The 18,544-nt window shown below is 40.7% G+C and overlaps 1 protein-coding gene across 2 annotated transcripts in view; it reads right to left on the bottom strand.

Moving 5' to 3' along the window:
• sano (serrano) overlaps positions 1–18,544 on the bottom strand; it is a 32,290-nt gene continuing 13,746 nt past the window's right edge. The window contains exons 1-7 of one of the 2 annotated variants that reach the window (XM_066293839.1): positions 8,410–8,520; positions 7,234–7,523; positions 6,924–7,177; positions 3,350–3,566; positions 3,089–3,290; positions 1,708–2,313; positions 1–956 (exon numbers count right to left, since the gene is read on the bottom strand). In XM_066293839.1, coding sequence (XP_066149936.1) covers positions 678–956; positions 1,708–2,313; positions 3,089–3,290; positions 3,350–3,566; positions 6,924–7,177; positions 7,234–7,499 — 1,824 coding nt within the window. In that variant the 5' untranslated portion in view covers positions 7,500–7,523; positions 8,410–8,520 and the 3' untranslated portion in view covers positions 1–677. Of the gene's footprint in view, positions 957–1,707; positions 2,314–3,088; positions 3,291–3,349; positions 3,567–6,923; positions 7,178–7,233; positions 7,524–8,409; positions 8,521–18,544 lie in introns of those variants that run through there. The other variant, XM_066293830.1, reaches the window with a different exon arrangement.

An 18,544-nucleotide genomic window follows, 5' to 3' on the forward strand; every position in this document is an offset into this window, starting at 1 on the left:
ACTTTTAAACTGATATGGACACCAAGTAGTATTTATTTAAATTAAACGTACGAATTAAAAAAATAACATACAAAACTAAAACCTACAAATCACAAGTCTTAGATTATCGAAAAAAACTTAAGAAAACGAACCAGTCTACTTCCGCTTTAAAACCATTAAAAACGATACAAATATGGAGAAAATAAACACACACAAAACCATAATAATAAGAAAAAACGTCTAAAAAAGGAAGGATATGACAGAAAGGACACTTTGGTATCGTTAAATTTACAAGAACTTTTAAGTACAATATTGTTTGTATAAAATGTAAATCTCCTTACACATTTTAATATATCATAATAATACAAAAATCCATTAATATAACAATTTTATGGTATAACTTTTGCGTTTTATAACATGCATAAAATCCCATTAAATACAATAAGACAAATCAATCATTTCCCAATTATTACTAGAGAGTAAAGGCGATATGTGTCTTGAAAAATCTATTATGTAACGATTTTTTATATAATCGCTATGTATGTACAAAGGCGGAAAGTGCGGAATTTGTTTGCACAGTCAAAGCGGACGACACAACCCTCACATCCCACCCCCATGTCCTGCACCCCCTGGAAGTAGACCTATCCGATGCTTACGCACTACACAAGAGAAAAAATCACAAAAATAGCTGGTACCGCTTACAAATACAGGGTACCCCGGCTCTTATGTCCGCTTATGGAGTACTTGGAATGTTTTTTATACACTATGGCCGCTGGATCGATTATTTTTTTCGGTTTCTCGACGAGAGGCATCGAGATATCCGGATGTTCTCGAGTCTCCCAGACAAGATTTGTCAGGCTGCGCGGTCTGGATAATTTCCGAGAACGTTTTTCCGGCTGCTTCAACCCTGTTCCAGAATCTCCAGAAGCTCGTCCACCGGAATTGCTGGAGTCCAAAGTACCGTCCAGCTCCATCGCCTGAAACCATAGATGCAATTGCTATAAAATGCACCTAATCAAGTCATAATAAGGTAATAATTACTCGGCGAAAGCTCTATCGCATGTCAGGAAATAGGCTATCCATTATCTAGCGATTCATCTATATTTTCTCTAATTTAATGGCAATTATACGGTTTCTAGTTAATTTTTTTCACCCCAGACTGCATTATGTGTTTAATAGATGATTACAAGGTTTTTATAGACAATAACATCAGGTGAAATGTTTAGGTCACGTAAAGTCGTTATGAATGGAGGAGTCGATGAACGGCACGAAAACGCTTTGTCTAAGCCTTTTTCTTATGAATTATTCATGGATTTAACAAGATTTCCGGTTTAAAGTGGAAAATTTAATTTGTGGCGACATCTAGTGATGAAGTAGAAGCCTCAAAATTACGGATAATGTGGTGTAGATGGCAGCGTTGCATCGAGCAATGTGTGGTGACATCATCTGCAGTTGACCGATTTCGTTCAGAGTTCTCGAAACTTAACGTAGGTGCAATAGTTTTTCAATATTTTTAGCGATTGTTTACACTCTCTAAAATTTGGAATTTGATATCAAAAGGAAGAGGCCTCCCTACGTTCGAATCTTCAAAATAAATTAAACCGGAAAATTACCACACCAAGTCATTTCGTCACAAATATTCATCCCATTCATCCCCTCCCTTTCTACCGAGTTAAGGTTACCTTAATGAGACCAAAGACTAATTTACTTAAGAAAGAAATAACTCACCTGTAAATTATTCAGCGACTTGTACCGGATATTAAACAACGGAGACCCACTCTTGGAAATGGGACTAGGCGGGGTCTCCTTCATGGGTGAAGCACTCTTCTGCCTCAACAGCCTACTCCTCTGCGAATGTCCATTCTTCACATACAACTTCGGCAGCCCTGGTGGGGTTTTCTGGTGCACCTGCACAAGCGGCTTCGGCTGCGCCTCCTTCTCCCGTATGGTTGACGAGGCCGACTTCCTATTCCTTTTTTCCGCCTGCAGTTTCTTGGTTGGAATGGTCTCAATGGGTGGAGGTTCGGGCTTGAGATCTGGGTGCGAGGGAGTGGAACTGTGCGAGGTCAATGAAGGCGAGGGATCGGAGAAGGGCGACTTTATGTTCTTAGGTAAAGGGGCGAAGCCTCTGACGTAGTCGTAGATTTGGTCAATTTCCTCGTAGTCTTTGCTGTAGACCGGAAGCCGGTTCTCGTCTTTGCGGTGGTGGGAGTGTTTAGTTCGGTGATTGGCCGAATCGGAGGAGGCGCTGCGGCGCAAGAGAAACCCGTTTTTCAGCTCTGTAGGTTGGGTGGGCGATTGCTTTTTCGAGTCACCCAGTTTACCGTCCAGCACCTGTAAGTAATTTAAAAAAAAACGGTATAGATATTGATGGTGTAGATCGTTACTATGGCAATAATCATACTCCCTACGTGTAATTTAAAAAACACTCACTTTTAGAACAGCCTGGATTAGTAAGGCGCAGTAGGGAAAGAACCGTTAGAACATTTCTACTGTCATAGTTTTCGCTTGTCAGAGCAGTCAGTGAAGGACGCATTTGGAAATGTTACACCCGGAGTGATTGTGTTACAAAATTTACTCATAAATTTAAATGAATAAGTACGCCAAATGAATTTAATTAAGGCAATGCACGGAATGAATCACTGCGTTTAAAACTCATTAAGTCATTTTGATTTATTTATTATTTAAATATTGTTTTCAAGGCAGCAATGAGACCAACCTTCCCCTGTGAAAAGTCCTCTTGAGTTGCCCTCGATTGGGACTATGACCGAAATATTTAGGCCCATAAAGGGCTTTCAGTATTATTGCTCTGGGATTTAGTGGTGGTAGAGTTTTTATTGCTCCTCTGAGGGCATTAGGGGAATGAGGCTGATTGCAGTTGTCCCCATTTCGGGAATGGGAAAGTCCTTGAGTTATCGATTTCCAGAAATAATCCTGAAAGTGGATTATATTTGCCGGTTAATAAATATTTGCTGGCCACTTCAATTAGAAATTGTACTGAGTTATCTGCTAATCACAACTCATTAAAGTATGACGCACCTTTTGCCATATAGAGGGCGAAAGAAGTTTTACCATAATATTACACTTTTCAATCAATAAACTAATTTACCTGTATTCGATCAGCCACCTCCGCGACCAAAACCATACACTTGTCCACTAATCTACTGAATTCCTGCATGGTCCTCAGGGATTCTTCATTTCGGGTTCGGAGTAACTTCAAGGGAGCAGCTAAGGGTAACGCTGTCACACTATGGGAGTCTTTCTGAAGAGGGAGCGCGAACACGTGCTCCTCTTCAAATATTGATAATAACCTGCAACAAAAAAAACTTGTCTCACATTTCTTCCTCAGATGAATTCTTCAGCTCCTCACCTAAGTTCTGGCACAAAATGACTTGGACTCTTGAGTCCCCTGGGGGCAGTGCCGTGCACAAGCCGCACAGTGAGGGGAAGCCTCTTGCTGAGCAAATTGCGGGCCGTGTGCACGCCACTGATGTTGTCCTCTCGGGCTAGGGCTGAGAACTTGCCTCGTTGTTCTAGACCCAGAAGAATGGTGTCACCACGTGTGTCAAGGCACTTCAGATACCGCCCTGCAACAAAATATACACAAGTTCAATTTGCTGAATAGGGAGCTAATGATCCCGCAGCGATGCACTTACACTCGAATCAAGGAAATTTCTGAACATTTTCTAGCAACACACTCACACCCAGTGAGGCAGCATGGGTCTGATAATGCATTTACGGCAATAGAGTAATTCCTAAACGACACCTTCCTTAGCGGGAGTTAATTTGACTTGATTTACAGACGCTATAATATTAAAACTCAGTGAAGTACGCAGCATTTTATTGTTCGATAAACTGGTATAATGTAAATACCCCTAATCAACATATCTAATGGTTGGTTCAGAACCACCTTCAGGGCACTCGTGATATGGAAAATTGGGGATCTCGAAGAGAGTGTTAAACACGAGGCGTAGTCAGTGGCATACTAATTTTTGAAATATCCCTTAATGTATGCTTCAGCTGCTATTGGTTTGGATGTAATAACTGAAATTGTCGATGTTTATAGGAGCACTGGGAGCTTCGAAAGGGCGTTAAAGTCAGTGGCGGAGACACTGATTAGATGTGCAGATATGGCGCAAATTGTGAGGTTAAAAAGTCTCAGTATCTCGGGAAAACATTTTCTTTGGAATTTCGTAGCCCAAACTTACGCGTGCGCACACGAGAGAAAGTGGAAATTTTGAAGAAATGGGCAAAGTTTTGCTTTTTTGACAGATTCGAGTCCGCTTTCAGTGGCGACGCACGCCACAGTTTTTATACTAATCCAGTGTCGCGTTTTATCGGTTATAGATATACTTCGGTCGGTTAAAATCATACTGACATTGATTAGCGTGGATTGTTCCTGGAAGCGGTTTCACGTTTTCCATCAAAAATCGAAATTACATATTATTGAGATATTTTTTATTCGTTCGAAATTCCCCCGCTGTTTTACGACACCTCGCGCCTAGATTCGCATAATCAACAATCCAACCAAAACAAATGTACGACCAAAGTGGTCGTAAACGTGCAAGTAGATCATATTCCATACTGATATAAGGCCTAATTGGTAACTGACCCAGATAGACTCGGAGAACCAGCGCTTTCCCATAAAGAGATTACCTTCCTTAGATGCTATACGGTAATAAGGTCGTTAGCAAAGGTCTAGGTTAATTGGCTCCGATTGATTTGTGTGCTGGTATCACTTAAAGCAGAAGAGTGGACTTGAAGTGCGAAAATTGGGCCTTAATTGAGGCTAAGAAGCTGGATCTTCAGTCAAGGTTTATTGCCATTCTATCATCGCTCGTCGGCAATATTTAAAAAAACCGTTGCTATTTATTGGTAACTAAAAGGCTAATTAAACGTCCTTCATTACTCAATCAGCACATTAATTCCCCTTAAAATACAAGAAAACATACCGCTCTTCTTCTTAACCCAAAAACCCTCATAAGTCTTTTTATTACGTTAAAGCTATAATTAACTTGGACTGCTTTTCAGTTTTATGGGACAATAAACGTAGCCGTAATGTTCGGTTTTATGTGTCTCTAGTACAAGATTTTAGCCAATAGTTATTAGTTCTTTGTCAGTAATAATTAATTGCTTTCCCTCGCCCAGAAAAGCGAATGACAAACATTTCTTAGTGCATGAAAGGTCTTTCATATTCAAGAGCGTTACTGTTAAACGGAAGCATTCAGTATGAAATATTATAGCTGGGAGTGGTGTCAGGTGTGTCCTCTGAAATTAAATGTTACCACCTATTTAGGTATCCATCATGGTCCGAGATTGAATCTGTGGAATGGTCTGTCTTTGTTCGATTTAACAGTACTTTGTTGTGCGTTAAGGATGAGAGCTACCTTTAAACCATTAAGGCACTTTTCCCTCTATAAATGCTCGAATGCGGGAAAAGATGCTTTCACGTGCCTGATTTAAGTAATTGACGCGCATGTGACAGTAGGTACTACTCGTTGCGTCATACGTGAACCTTCTCTCTTCGTCCTGCAGTTTGTACACAACACATTCCCCCGGGTTTAACAGTACTTCTCACCTGGCATTCTCACGAGATCGAACGAATTAATCCGTTCCCACCTCACTATCCAATTCAAAAACCTATCTGATACGTCACTGCTTCAAAAGAAAGAGAGAGGTGCAGCTTTCGACGTCAATGGAGGACTGCGTGCGCTTCAAATAGGCGTAAAAAGTATTGCTGTGAAGACACTTCAAAGGTGCAAAACGTTATGACATCTCTGAAAATGAGGTGAGAGCTTCGAAGCACGCCATTGGGAAAATTTGAAAAATTTAGATGTTCACAGGATGAAATTTTCGGTTTTGGTAAAGGCCACCGTCAGTGGTGGGTGCACTTTCTGAAAGCGCGAAAATAACTAAAATTTTGAGATTCCGAAAACGAATGAGAGAGATCTAAGAAGCGAAATTGCCAAAAATAAGGAAAGTTTGACGACACTGAACTTGTCTTCAGTGGCGACCTACGCTAATGACTTTGGTATCATTTTGGTAACCCCAAATTTTCTTTTATAAACCATGACATTGACGTCTAAATTTTCAAATAAACATGGGCGTCCACGAGAGGAATCCGGAGAAGGAAAAATTCCCAAAAAACCAGTAAAAGTTCGCTTTTTAACAAATCTGAAATTGCATGCTGCAACGAACTTTATTAATGACTTTGATTCCGATTTGCAGCCCTATATTTCTTGTACATACCTAGACTTTGCCGTTCAATTCAGGAATTTACAGGGCCATAAAAAGAAAATTTGTAGATAGTAAATTTTAAACAAAAATTTTTAGCATGTTGCCATCCCCTAAGAGGCTGATTCTGAACTCTTAAAATCACCTTTCAAGCATCAAATGAGGAGAATTTGTCGTTTCAAATTTTCTCCAAATTGTAAATCTTTTCTTGAACTACCAATTTCATCGAGAATTTCATTCTCCAAATTCTTCCTACGTATGAGTCCCTTGTTGATCGATCAAAGTCAAATCACCAGAACCACACAAAACATTAAGTAGTTTCTCGAACATTTAACATGTTTCACATGTGCGTGCAGGAATTTCGAAAAATTTGATCAGGGTACTGCGCAACAGTACTGTCAGTTAGTTAATTAATAGCAGCAGGACAGTACCCAGTACCGCACGACGGCGATATGTAGATCATGAGCCATGCATAAGAACAATATCAGACAAGATCGTTACGTGGCCTAGTTTCCCGACACTGTCGGTACCATAAAGAAACGGTACAACCGAGCACATATCGAATTTTATTTCCATCGCTACCGAGCGATGCAGAATGCAACAGCATAGATAATAATTGTCTCGGAACTGTAATGCCAAGGATAAGAACAGAAGAGAAAGTTGTTGTGGTACTAGTGGCACCATGGGTGCTTACTACTGTGGTGACTTACCTTTGGACCCTTGCAAAACAGCCTCGCCGGTAGGGACTAGTATTTCTCCCGCAGGAATGGTACGGGCTCCTTCGGGGGTCACGATACCATCCGGTTCAGTCTTGGCCTGCACCCCGCGAATAGTTTCGCGCACCAAACAGCCTTCCTCAGGCTTCCGCCGAGCCAGCTCGGCTACACTCTCAATGCACCTCACTGCTCTACCTTCCTCGCTTAGCAGCTCAAAGTACCCCGGATAGCTCTCGGGGATTACTAGCCTGCAACGAAAACCCCTGTAATGAACGATTACATCTTAATATTTAAAGGCACCCACCTAGGTCCCACACAAACCAAACGCCGCCCTTCTTTGATTTTGACAGCCTGCGCGATGATCTTTTGTCTCTTGCCCACAGAGACGAGAAGGGCGGTAGATTGGAGGCCTGGGCTGGGCAGGGTAGGGACTCCTAGGCCGCCATATTGGCCCTTGATGATCTTCACCACTGCCGGCAGATGGTGTTTCGCGACGAACTCGCGCAAGTAGCTGCCCTCGTCGGCCCATCGCGCAGCCGCCACTGTGATCTGAGCGTCGGTGGCCGCCATGATGGCATCACTTGATCGTCATTTCTGGAAATTAAGATCACGATCAGTGGTGACGTTCGGGAAGAAATCAGAAAGGAAAAACAATGTCATTTGTGATTTGACGAGAATCTCCCAGATCGACGACTATTGTGCGCCTGTATTGCGAGCCGTTAATGTCACTATGTTCCTAGTGACAACCTCTATTACCAGCTTCATAATTAGGATATATTTTTTACCTGACATTACGTATTTGAAAGGCAAGAAAATATTAAAATTTCTTACTCCTTCCGAGTGAATTATTTGAAGGAATAAGAATTTTTTTTCTGCGCCACTGTATTTCTATCAATTCGAATCTATAAATTTAAGAAATCCGCGGGGATCATGTACATTGATGGAAAGATTGACACGTTAATATCTTTCCGTGGGGGATCTGACTGGTATTTTTCATCAGTAAAATTGGCACTTTGATTAGGAGTAAAACAGGGGCGTGCCTCAGCCAGATATTCGGTTGCGACTGGTTTTATGAATTGAGCTTAGAAACAATAACAGATTTCGAAACAATTATAAATCCTGAGTGCTACGCCAACGCTATTCAAGTAGACAAATTGTCACTTTAATCAAGTCTGAAACTGTGGCTTGCGGTAACTGTAAGTTAGGCGGTAACTAAAACCCATGAAAAATGTTGTTTTTCAAGTGCAAAGTTCTTTTTGCTTATGAATGACGAAGGCTACGCCAATGAAATTGACCAGAATTGTAGACTTTACTGATGCGTTTAACGAGAAAAATTGGCACTATAATTAGGATTCGAACAGTGGCGTTCCACCGGAAAATATTCGATTGAGAATTAGCCCCACGAATCAGGTCTAGAAACAAGAACAGAGATGAAAATTTGTAATTGTTACATGCTGAGTATCACACCAATGGAAATTACCAAATTACTGCGTCTTCTGAGAAAATTTGGCATTCGTGCAAGTCTAAAACAGGGGCGTGCGGCAGCCGTAAATTGCGTTGTTGACCAGAAGAGTTACGGACCAGAGCGGAGCTAAAAATTTGTAACTTTTGACTCCTGAGCGATACGCCGATGAAATTCATCAAAATGGTAGGCCTTACCAATGAACTTGTTCGTAAAATTTGCCACTGAAAATAACCTGAAACAGTGGCGTTCCAGTCGGTCTCAATGTTTGCAGCGCAGGGTTTTGCGCTGCATCCAACCTTGGACGGGCCCCAACCCTAACCAAACCCGACCAAATTCTCCGACACCCGCAACAAGCCCATAAACGTCATTCTACCACGAACCGAGACCACGGTACCACAGAATTTTACGACTCGAATCCACGAAAGGAGCACACACACGCAAGATTAGCATAATCTGTGCATTTCGGTCGTTGATGTGCGGCTCGCACTCGCTTAGAAAGTGCGCTTATTATTGGCGGCCGAGTCAAGGCCACATTTTCACCCATCGGACCTTGCCCATTACTGACCAGAAGTATGACCAGCCCAAGGTCGTCCATCTCCGACGCAGTCGCCGCTGCTGCTGGTCGACGATCCGCAATTCTGTACCGCGTTGCCGGATCGGTTCGCGATCTTCTTTTCGTTGCACTTTTGCCATATCTGCATTTGGGGTCAGATGCCTCAGGCAAAAACCTCTGAGGGAAGAAATGAGACCCTCGGCCAACGTGGATCGTCGGCAACAGAAATGAACAAACGTTCATGCGGTATTTACTTTTTGCTGGGTCAAAGTTGCATCTGTTGGCTGTTGTAGTGCAGTACCATGAACAGGCCCAGCACCATCCACCCGCTTAAGAGGTCGTCGTACCTAAGGCCGCGACCACATGTAACACCATCCCATTGCATCAGGCCTCCTTTTAAAAATAAACCGGCGAAGAGTCAACAAACCCATGCCCATGATGGTAAAACCAAACAAAACGATATCCCTCAGACGTGGACGTCAAGTTCGCGAAAGGTACGTTGTTCTCGGGTTTCTGCGGATTGTCTTACGATAACTCGTTTGGGTTCGTGGGCCGGTGGTACCCGCTGATTTTCATTTCGTTAATCAATTCCGAAAGAAGTGTACAACTACACGAGAACCAGAGACGTTGAACCTTTGGGTTTGTCGCCGCGGGAGCGGGTACCATCTTCTTGTCGCTGCCACGTGACTGAAGAAGAACCACTCGAGGTCACCGCGAAAACCACCCAATTTTGGTGTAGATTTCTGCAGCGAATTCGGTGCTAATTTGAGTGGTACCACCTCGGGTGCTCACAACGCAGGAGTATTGCAAGGATGGTGCCCCCTTAAATGTTAAACACAAAGTGTTCTTCTCTGGTATTTAAATGTAAAGGTCGCTGTGAGAAGTATAAAAGAGCAAAGGTCGAATTGGCATAAGAGTTCTAATTGTTTTTTGATTGACGAGGGCTTCAGAAGATTCAAGAATTTCATCGATTGCGCCTTTTAATGAGCTATAACAGTGCTAAACAATGATTAAATAGTAAAAGTCATTTGAAGATGTTGAAAGATGCAGGCTTAAAACGCTCTATGTATTCCTCTATTATCCCTGGTCTTCTTTAGTCAATCGAGGTTGAGGAGAAGACTTACATGATTATTGGAAAAGTTATTCTAGAGCTGTCTTTTTTCATTCTTGAGGCCTGATTTGAAAATATTCTATTTTCACCGACGCCTAAAGCAATATAAATTCTATTTCTTCATTTCTGCCTGGTCGCATTGAAGAAGCCGACATAAAATTACCAGTTTTCGTTTTGGAAGAAAATTATATTTTCTTGGTCTCCTCTTGAATTATTCCTTCTAGATACTGATTTTTCTCCACCGTTATGAACGATTTTCCCATGCTTTTTTTACATTCCCTTCTAATTTAATTTCATACCCTGATTTTAGAAGAAAAAGATATGCAACATTTTCTTCGTCAATTTTGGCAAAAGCACTTCTTTGTTAATGCTTTTAACGGGACTTGAAAATAGATGAAATCGTTTTTCTTCTTTCGAATCACGTTTCCTGAATACTGCTTTTCCTTGCCATCCAAGAAAAGTTGTCGACCTCTACCCAGTCGTTCCTCGTGAACATCTCTAATTGCATCTCACGTGCCAAAATTTTGAGAAGGACAGAAAAGTGAAATTCCGGTTCTTCAATTTTGATTTTCGTATTGAAGATTTATGAACAAAAATCTCATGTGGTATTTTCAATCGCGTCTTTTAAATTAACTTCTAAGTTTTCCCACTCCATATCTTGTGATTTTCTCTCCTTCGAAAAAAATTAAAGAATATTCTAAAGAATAAAACTTAAAATTCTATTTCTTCAATTTTGGGTGAAATATTGAAGAACGCGTTGGTCTTTATGCACCTTCAAGGGAACTGTCAAACATTTCCGTAAGTTCTGCCTTTTCTTCTCAATTGAAAAAAAAGTGGCCTCATTCTTCTTTCTTTTTATGCACAGAGTGCGGTACTTCAATTTTGGATAAATAGATAATTTGCGGAAATCGTGTTTTTTCTTCACAATACCGAATGGTTATTTCCTTACCAACCAAGTATTAGTTGCATAAACTAGATGAAACTTAGAAACACATTAAACCTTCTAGATCTTTTTCTGGAATGAACCTTAAACAACGGGCTCGTACGCACAATTGAAGGAGAGCTGAGTGCCCTTATAACTTTATAAATTGCTCCCTCACTCTCTTTGTTGTTACTCCAAGATTTGTAGGAAGATATGGAAGGTTAAAATGTAATTGTTGTTTTTTTAAGAATTTTTAAGTGACATTTTGAGGAAATCCGGATAAAAGTTTTCCCTTTTGAATGAATTTCTTCATAAGTTAATAAAAGATAATCAATACATGAAATTCTATTTCTTTAAAAATCGATGATTGATTAATTCGCTTCTCTATTTAGGTACTAATGCTTAATATAATCTATGAGTTATAGTTTTCAATTGAAATTATTCCAATCCATTAATCTCCAATGAGTGGTGGCCATCCGGTCCATTTGCATTAATGGGCGGCATTCACGCCAATACCATAAATACCCATCAACTTTCGTTTTTCTTTTCTTAATCAATTATAGAAGAAACAACAGTAAAAGTGACCCAAGTGTGTCACGTCAATCAGACTTTCCCACGATAGTAAAATATGTAATTCTAGACAATAACGGTAGATAGGCCTATTAGTAAACAAAAACGTTTACAATTTCCTTTTATTTTTAGAACACCTTGCGTGAGGTTTATCGTAGGAAATTAACGTTTCCACCTGTGCGGAGCACACATTAATAATTTAACCAGGGCAACACTGATAATGTCGCTGTCAACTGTCACCTCGTTAACCCTACTATGTCAGACTTCTCTTGTCAAAAACGTTAAAAACGTCAAAACAATGTGCGTTACATTGTTACCGTATACTAATCTGCTGGGAAATTTTCAATTTACAAGCTCTCAAAGAGGTCACAAGATGACCCAAGGGGAAGATGCGTTTTGTGATTTAGTGATGTTCATTATCTCTAGATTTCGATTACTATGGCAAATAGAAGTTTTAGACTCCCCACGTGGGGAATAAATTTCGTTTTAGTCAGGTCCTAAATTGGAAACATCATACGTGAGCTGAGATCGCTATTAAGCACCGCGGAAGGTTCTCTTTGGGCGAAAAGTCCGAGGTTATGATGTAACTATTGGTTGGTTATTATGTGGTTTTACAGTTATTGAATGTGTGTCGAAGTTCCTGGACGAGATTTGGTTTCTAATCGCTATTTTTCATTATCATTACAATTCTTCTATTATGTAGAAGTATTATTGTAATGAATTACTGCTGTCGACCAGTTGTTGGATTAACCTAGTTTAGTCTTAATAGATGGCGCTTCTGAAGGGGCTTGAGTTTGAGGAAAACGTCAAAAGATGACGCTACCGATTCGAAGAATCGTAACCAGACTATTCTTCTTTGACTGAATTAGGAAGCCATGTGATAACGAAGAAGAATGGGGGGGGAAAAACACTTTTCTTTATGAAACGGGTGAAATTTAACATGAAAAAACAAAGCGTCTTTTCGTAACAGCGTTTTCGTCATTTATTTCCCTATTGTTCTTTTCATTTTTCAATATGTTCTGTATACACTTTTTCATTTTGCCATATCTCGTTCCGCACGGGTCTGCCGTATTTATGCCCTTTGAAGAAAAAAATTACATCATTAATTAGTCGGTCTCCATGTTTCACACCTTTTTCCCTTTTAACCATTCCCGCTGCCCTCGCACTCTTTTGCTTCAATTAATTTTAAAACCTCGTGGCCGACGGTTCCAGTAAAGGTGCATGAGTTTTATGAAAAAACGAACAGATGGCGTGGCTAGAAATCTCAGCTATTCGGCGAAATTCCGTTGTGAAATTATACACGTTAAAACTGATCTTTGCCTGTAAAAAAAATTAATTAAACGCCACTCTCGAGCAATTTCGCTTAGGTCAGCTTCAAGCTCTCTCGGGAGATGGCGCTGCCGGAGACCTTAGCCTTCCGGTGGAGTACCCTTTCGCGATTTGAGCTTGCGCTCTCACAGGAACGGTTTATCGTCAGGGGAAAGGGAAGAGATGGTGTTGCGGATTATCGCAGATTGCTTCACGGCAGAAAACCTCAGAAATGACAAGGCAAAACTTGCTCTCGAGCTGAAAAAAGCATGGCAAATACTACGAACACGAGCACGTATATAAAATCCCCTCGTGACTGTCAATAAAACTGGACTGGACACTTAAAACTCGGACCTTGAGACCGAGTAGGTACAAGAATATACGACCCAGGAGATTACTATAATTCCGCAAGCTGGTACCATACACCCGCATGTAATTTCTGCGCTCGAGTCACCTTGGGTACCACCAAAGTGGTTGATTAGTGGAGATTAACTCGTACTTACTTATTTAAATCGTTATAGTTCCTAAGCCCCGCTATGGTACTTTAATAAAATGTTGTTTAGAGTGTGCTTATGCAATGGGCGTTCAAGGTGACATGGACACCGCTTTTGTCTTGCGGTTATGTAAAACGGATTTGTCTTTTACACGGGCAAAAGTGCACTCTGAAAGATTTAAGACTGCATTCCATATAAAACACGCAACATCCGATATAAATATTACATTGTCTCAGTTCTGGGAAGAGAGATTAACGATCTTCTGCAACTTCTTCGCGAGGATTTATGGTCGCATACGTTTCGGATTTCGAGAAACTACAGGAATTTGGCAATTGGATTTTAACACAGTGCTTTCTTGGGGTAGAGGTGACATATCATGGCCGGTCATGCCCGGAGAAGAATCGCAATAAATTTCAATTTCAGTCAGTGACGAAAATTCAATTAAACACGCAGGAGAAGAAGGATCGTAAACAATAATTACGTGTTTTTACGCAAGACTGCGATGGTCTAATCCTATTATTACAAAGAAGATTTCAAAATTTAGTGGCTTGACATTTAACAGATTTGTGCTTCTAGGTGCAGCGTAAATTGCTTTTGTTGCCACTTACTCCTCTTATCGGCACTATGAAGTGGCCTTCTAGGTTTAAAAATGAAGGCCTGATTGAATCACATACGTCGTATGAACAATTCGAGGATAATTGCAAATGTGTGAAAAATTATCGAGAAGAAACGGAGAATCGCCAGTAAAACGTCCAATGAGGAACGTGCCCGCGCAAACTCGACTTCAGAATTTTTCGATTATCCACCTCCGTCCTCGACTGAAGATGCGCCTGTGTTTCAAATGACCGGTACAATACCGGCAATGAAGAATTATCTGTGACGTTCGTCAGAGCCCTCTTTCACACTTCTACTCAAACTCGGGCCCCCTGGGCAGAGCCATCTATTAGGGGAATTTCAAGGCCGTCCACGCGAGAAAAAGCTTTGGCTTCAAAGAAAGATCTGTCCCCCGTCCTCTACTTCATGTTGCGTTATTTACTTTCTTTTCAAGTCGAAAGAATCAGACCGAAGACGAAGAAGATTGAAAATTAGTAAAGCTAGATTAAGCCAATCTGCAAGAATAATCTTCGATTTTAAATCTTCACTGTGGGACATCCCTTTCGCCATGCATAAATTGGTAATGTAAATCCGCCCGAAGACTGAGATTTATTAGCAGCGGCATCCCATAATTTATTGCTCAAGCTCTAACTAAGCTCTAACTAGTTTGATGCAATCTGCGGGCAAAAAAATAGTTATTGACCTTCTGACGGAAGATCTCGGCGATTTCTTCTATACTGAAGGGTTGCTTCCATATCGAGAAAATCGGATCTCGGAAGAAGGCAAAGCCGCTCGATTCTTCCTCAAAAAAAAAGTTTACTTGAACACTGAAGACGAGTTCTCTGCTATCTGATTCCTCGCTCACATTCGTTATCTCTTTCTTCGCATTCGCAGAGGTTCGCGCGGGGATTTTCGGAAACTCAGTTTCGGGTCGAATACTGAGGTAATCCAGTCTCAGATCCTTAGTTTTTAGCATCCTGGATGAATGTCGGAACTTCAGCTGTTTCCAAGATCTTGATTCCTCAATGTAGAACAAGCAGAAGGCCAAATTGTATTTTTTTAAATTTTCTTCCCGGTACCGAAACTATGTTCGTCCGCAGATCGAATTAAACTGGCTAGAGCGTCGCTAGAGCTTGACAAGTAAGTGGGGAGATGGCGCTGCTGATAAATCGCAGTCTTCAAGGGAAACAACATCGCCAGTTTAGATATGGTAAAAGGGAGAGAGAACGACGGATGGAAATTGAGTTCGCTTAGGTAATGGCCGACTTCGAAACAAAGCAGGGATTAATTTATTTTTAAACGCGAGAAGAAAGAGAAATTAAGAGAACGACTTTGGACGAGTGCGAGGGAAAGTGTGAAAAAGATGAAAAAAAGAGATGTAATAGACAAACTAAATTGAATTTGATCGTTTTCCTCCGTGTCAAAGAGTATGCCGAAGAGACGACATCCCTGGAGACATCATCGGGAGCAGGCCAGGCCTGTCAACAAATCCAATCCTCAACTAGGCAGCTTACTCATTAGCAAACCGGCAAACAAATCGCTATTTTCCATATAAAAGTGACCGGTTCTGAAACAATAATTCAACGTTTCAACAAGTCCGTGTAATTGTTTTGATGCAAAACTCTTAAAAGAACTAATAATTTTCTTGCGTCAGCCAATATTAAATTATGTCGTTGGGAAAAAGTCGCTGTTGAAATTCAATTTACGTTTTTGCGACGTTGTCGGTTAGTCGAGTGTAAACGTGGCCGAAACATCTTTGTTTTCTTGAGGAAACATGGAGATTTGACGCTAAAAGAAACAAAAGTAAATACGGTCGCACAAAAGAGATTAAATCTCTTGAGCATTACCGATCTCAAATTCGCACTTAAAGACGGTTATATAGTCGACTAACTCGGCGTAACTTTGATTAAATGGAAACCGCTAAACAACCTCCGTAAATTACCTGCTCACCGAAACCTTTTATAGCAATTTTATTATGTTTTACCCACAGTTTGCACCATTTCATTCTGCATCAGCGACTTCATGCGCAAAACCAACAAAAACGAACTCTTCGAGTGCTTATCAAGTAGGTACCTCTCTTATCTGGCACTTATATACCCAGAGAGCGAATGTACTTTAAGTTTAAGGAAGATAAAGTGACGCGACACTAGTCTCGTAAGAGCATCTTACCGTGACACGTCGTAATTACTTTTAAGTATAAAACACGAGTAGTGTTAACGGCCTCCCGTTTAAGGAATTTGTCCTTGCCGGGTGATTCACATAAACAATTGCCGAGTAATTATTCCTGCTTGAGTATTAAATATTTTTAGTTTATTAAACTCAATGACGAGTCGACTATTGTTTCTATTTAATGACCCCGCGTGGCACTACAGACGAATTAAATGCGGTAGAATTTGTCCGAAAATCGTTCGGAAATTGCTCCCTGTCCAAAAAATAGATGGCGACAATGTTTGACTTGTGACATCTGACAGATATGACCGTTGACACATGACGTATGTGGCGTTTGAGACGATAGAGTGACCGTAATAACCCGAGGTGATCAACACAATTATGCGTATCAAACGGTCGTCATCCCGTGGCATTCTGAAGAGCCAAAGCGTAGGTGAAATTATACAGACTACAAATTCCAGCAAACCCAGGGAGATTTATCGATTTTGAGCAATTAACAGTTAGTTCAAACTGTTTTGTTCCTCTCTGAAAACTCGAATTTCACTTTTCCATTGCTTAAATTTTTTTTAAATATAGAAAGCTCTTTTATACACACACCTTGACTCTATGGCAATCTGAAGACCAAGGATGCTTTAAACTCGCTTCAAGCAGCATTAAGTCCAATTATGAACTTGCTTTTCGGTTAAAACTCGAGCCTTTTCTCTTTCTTCAAGATTTTGAACAGATATAAAATTCGTCCGAATGTAGGCGCAAGGGACAGTTTTCATTCTTTGACAGCCAGACGGCCCCGGAAGGCTCTGCTGCTATTCAAAAGAACATCAGTTCCTCCCAAGATTTTTCTAGGGTAATTTCTGACTCTTCTAATGATCGAAGATCTGGAGTATCTAGTACCGTTCGCACTTTGATGCTACCAAGGTAGTACTCCCACATCCTCATTGCACCCACTAGCGTCCTCGTAAAACAAATTAGCCCACAACATACATCGAAAAAACCAAAACATCAAAACCTAGATATCATTTCAGTACTGCCGCTGAGTTGCGGTACTATGTGGAACACTTTCTCATTAAATCAAGGCGCTGTAGAAAGGAAAACTTTTTGCGGTCACCCGTCGGTTATTGTGCGTTCGGATGTAGGTTTAATTGCCGTGTTGCTAACATAAGAGGTCTGATATTTGAAGGTAGTACCAGAGGTAGAACCGTAGTATGTTGTATATTTTATCAAGCACTATACGGTTTGGAACCACTTTTACTTATTGCATTTTAGTACTACCAGAAGATATTACCATCAAACAAAATTTAATGCCTCCCATAATATTGGAAATTGCCGCTTGAACCTGTCTTCACTTGCGTCGATTTCGATGATTTATAACGATAGAAAGCAGTACCTAATGCAGTACTTTCGCCTTTATTGAACTACACGCAAAGTTACATAAGCAAATCGAAATTAGTTACGAACGATTAGCTATAGTTCGCTAGAGTTAAATTGTAACAGCATCCGAAGTTTATGCCCGAGTACTGCTTGGTTATCACTCTTTAGTGCTTGGCAGTACTTATGCAAATTAAGCGTTAAATGATAGTCTTCCACGAAGATTGAAGTGTTTTAAATGTGTCGAAGAAGTTTCTCGATTATTGGCGGATATCCTAAATGCGAAAATAAACGGTGAAAACGTCTGGTACGACTTTCCGAAAGCAATTTCCAGTAGCCAATGAGCAAGCGCAAACTGCATTATTATATACGTCCGGTAATAATTCGAATTTCGATGCTAATGAAGTGGTTGTAGTGGAATTTGTTTGCAAGTACTGCTTTCTCGTATTTCGAGTGTAAAAGTACCTGGTAAAATGCGTGACAGAACTCACCTGAAACTAAGGAACAGAAACACAGAGAATAATGGCCTGCGAGAGGACAGAAACACAAACAATTTGAGGTAGACAATGGCGGAAATTTCAGAATCTCGAGAGAGACAGATATTCGAAAAGCGCAAGAGAGAACTTTGAGAGAGATAAATAGACGAGCAAATATGAGAGCGAGTCAGATACTGACGAATGTTTGAGAGAAGGCGAAAGAGGTAACTAGAAAAAAGGGAAGGACAAAGATATGAGGAACCAAGACAGACATCGCAATGACAGAAAGGCGGAGATTTAAAAGAGAGAACATTGAAGCTGAACAGTGAAAGAGATACAGAGTGTTACTTAGATAAGTGAATTAATAGAGACAATAACAGAGATACTAACACTTTAGAAGAAGACTTGAGATGATTGGAACGGAAAGAGAGGGAACAAGATTTAAGAAGTAACACTGACGTCACCTTCAAGATCTGAAGACGTCATTCACGTCATGGGTCATCTTCACGTCAAAGTCGTTATCAACAGTCGATCAGGTAGAAGAGTTGCAAATATTAACAAGGTCTTTTCTGAAGACTTGAAAACGTC

This window comes from Euwallacea fornicatus, chromosome 2, assembly GCF_040115645.1.
Source record: "Euwallacea fornicatus isolate EFF26 chromosome 2, ASM4011564v1, whole genome shotgun sequence".
NCBI classification, from domain to species: Eukaryota; Metazoa; Arthropoda; class Insecta; order Coleoptera; family Curculionidae; genus Euwallacea; species Euwallacea fornicatus.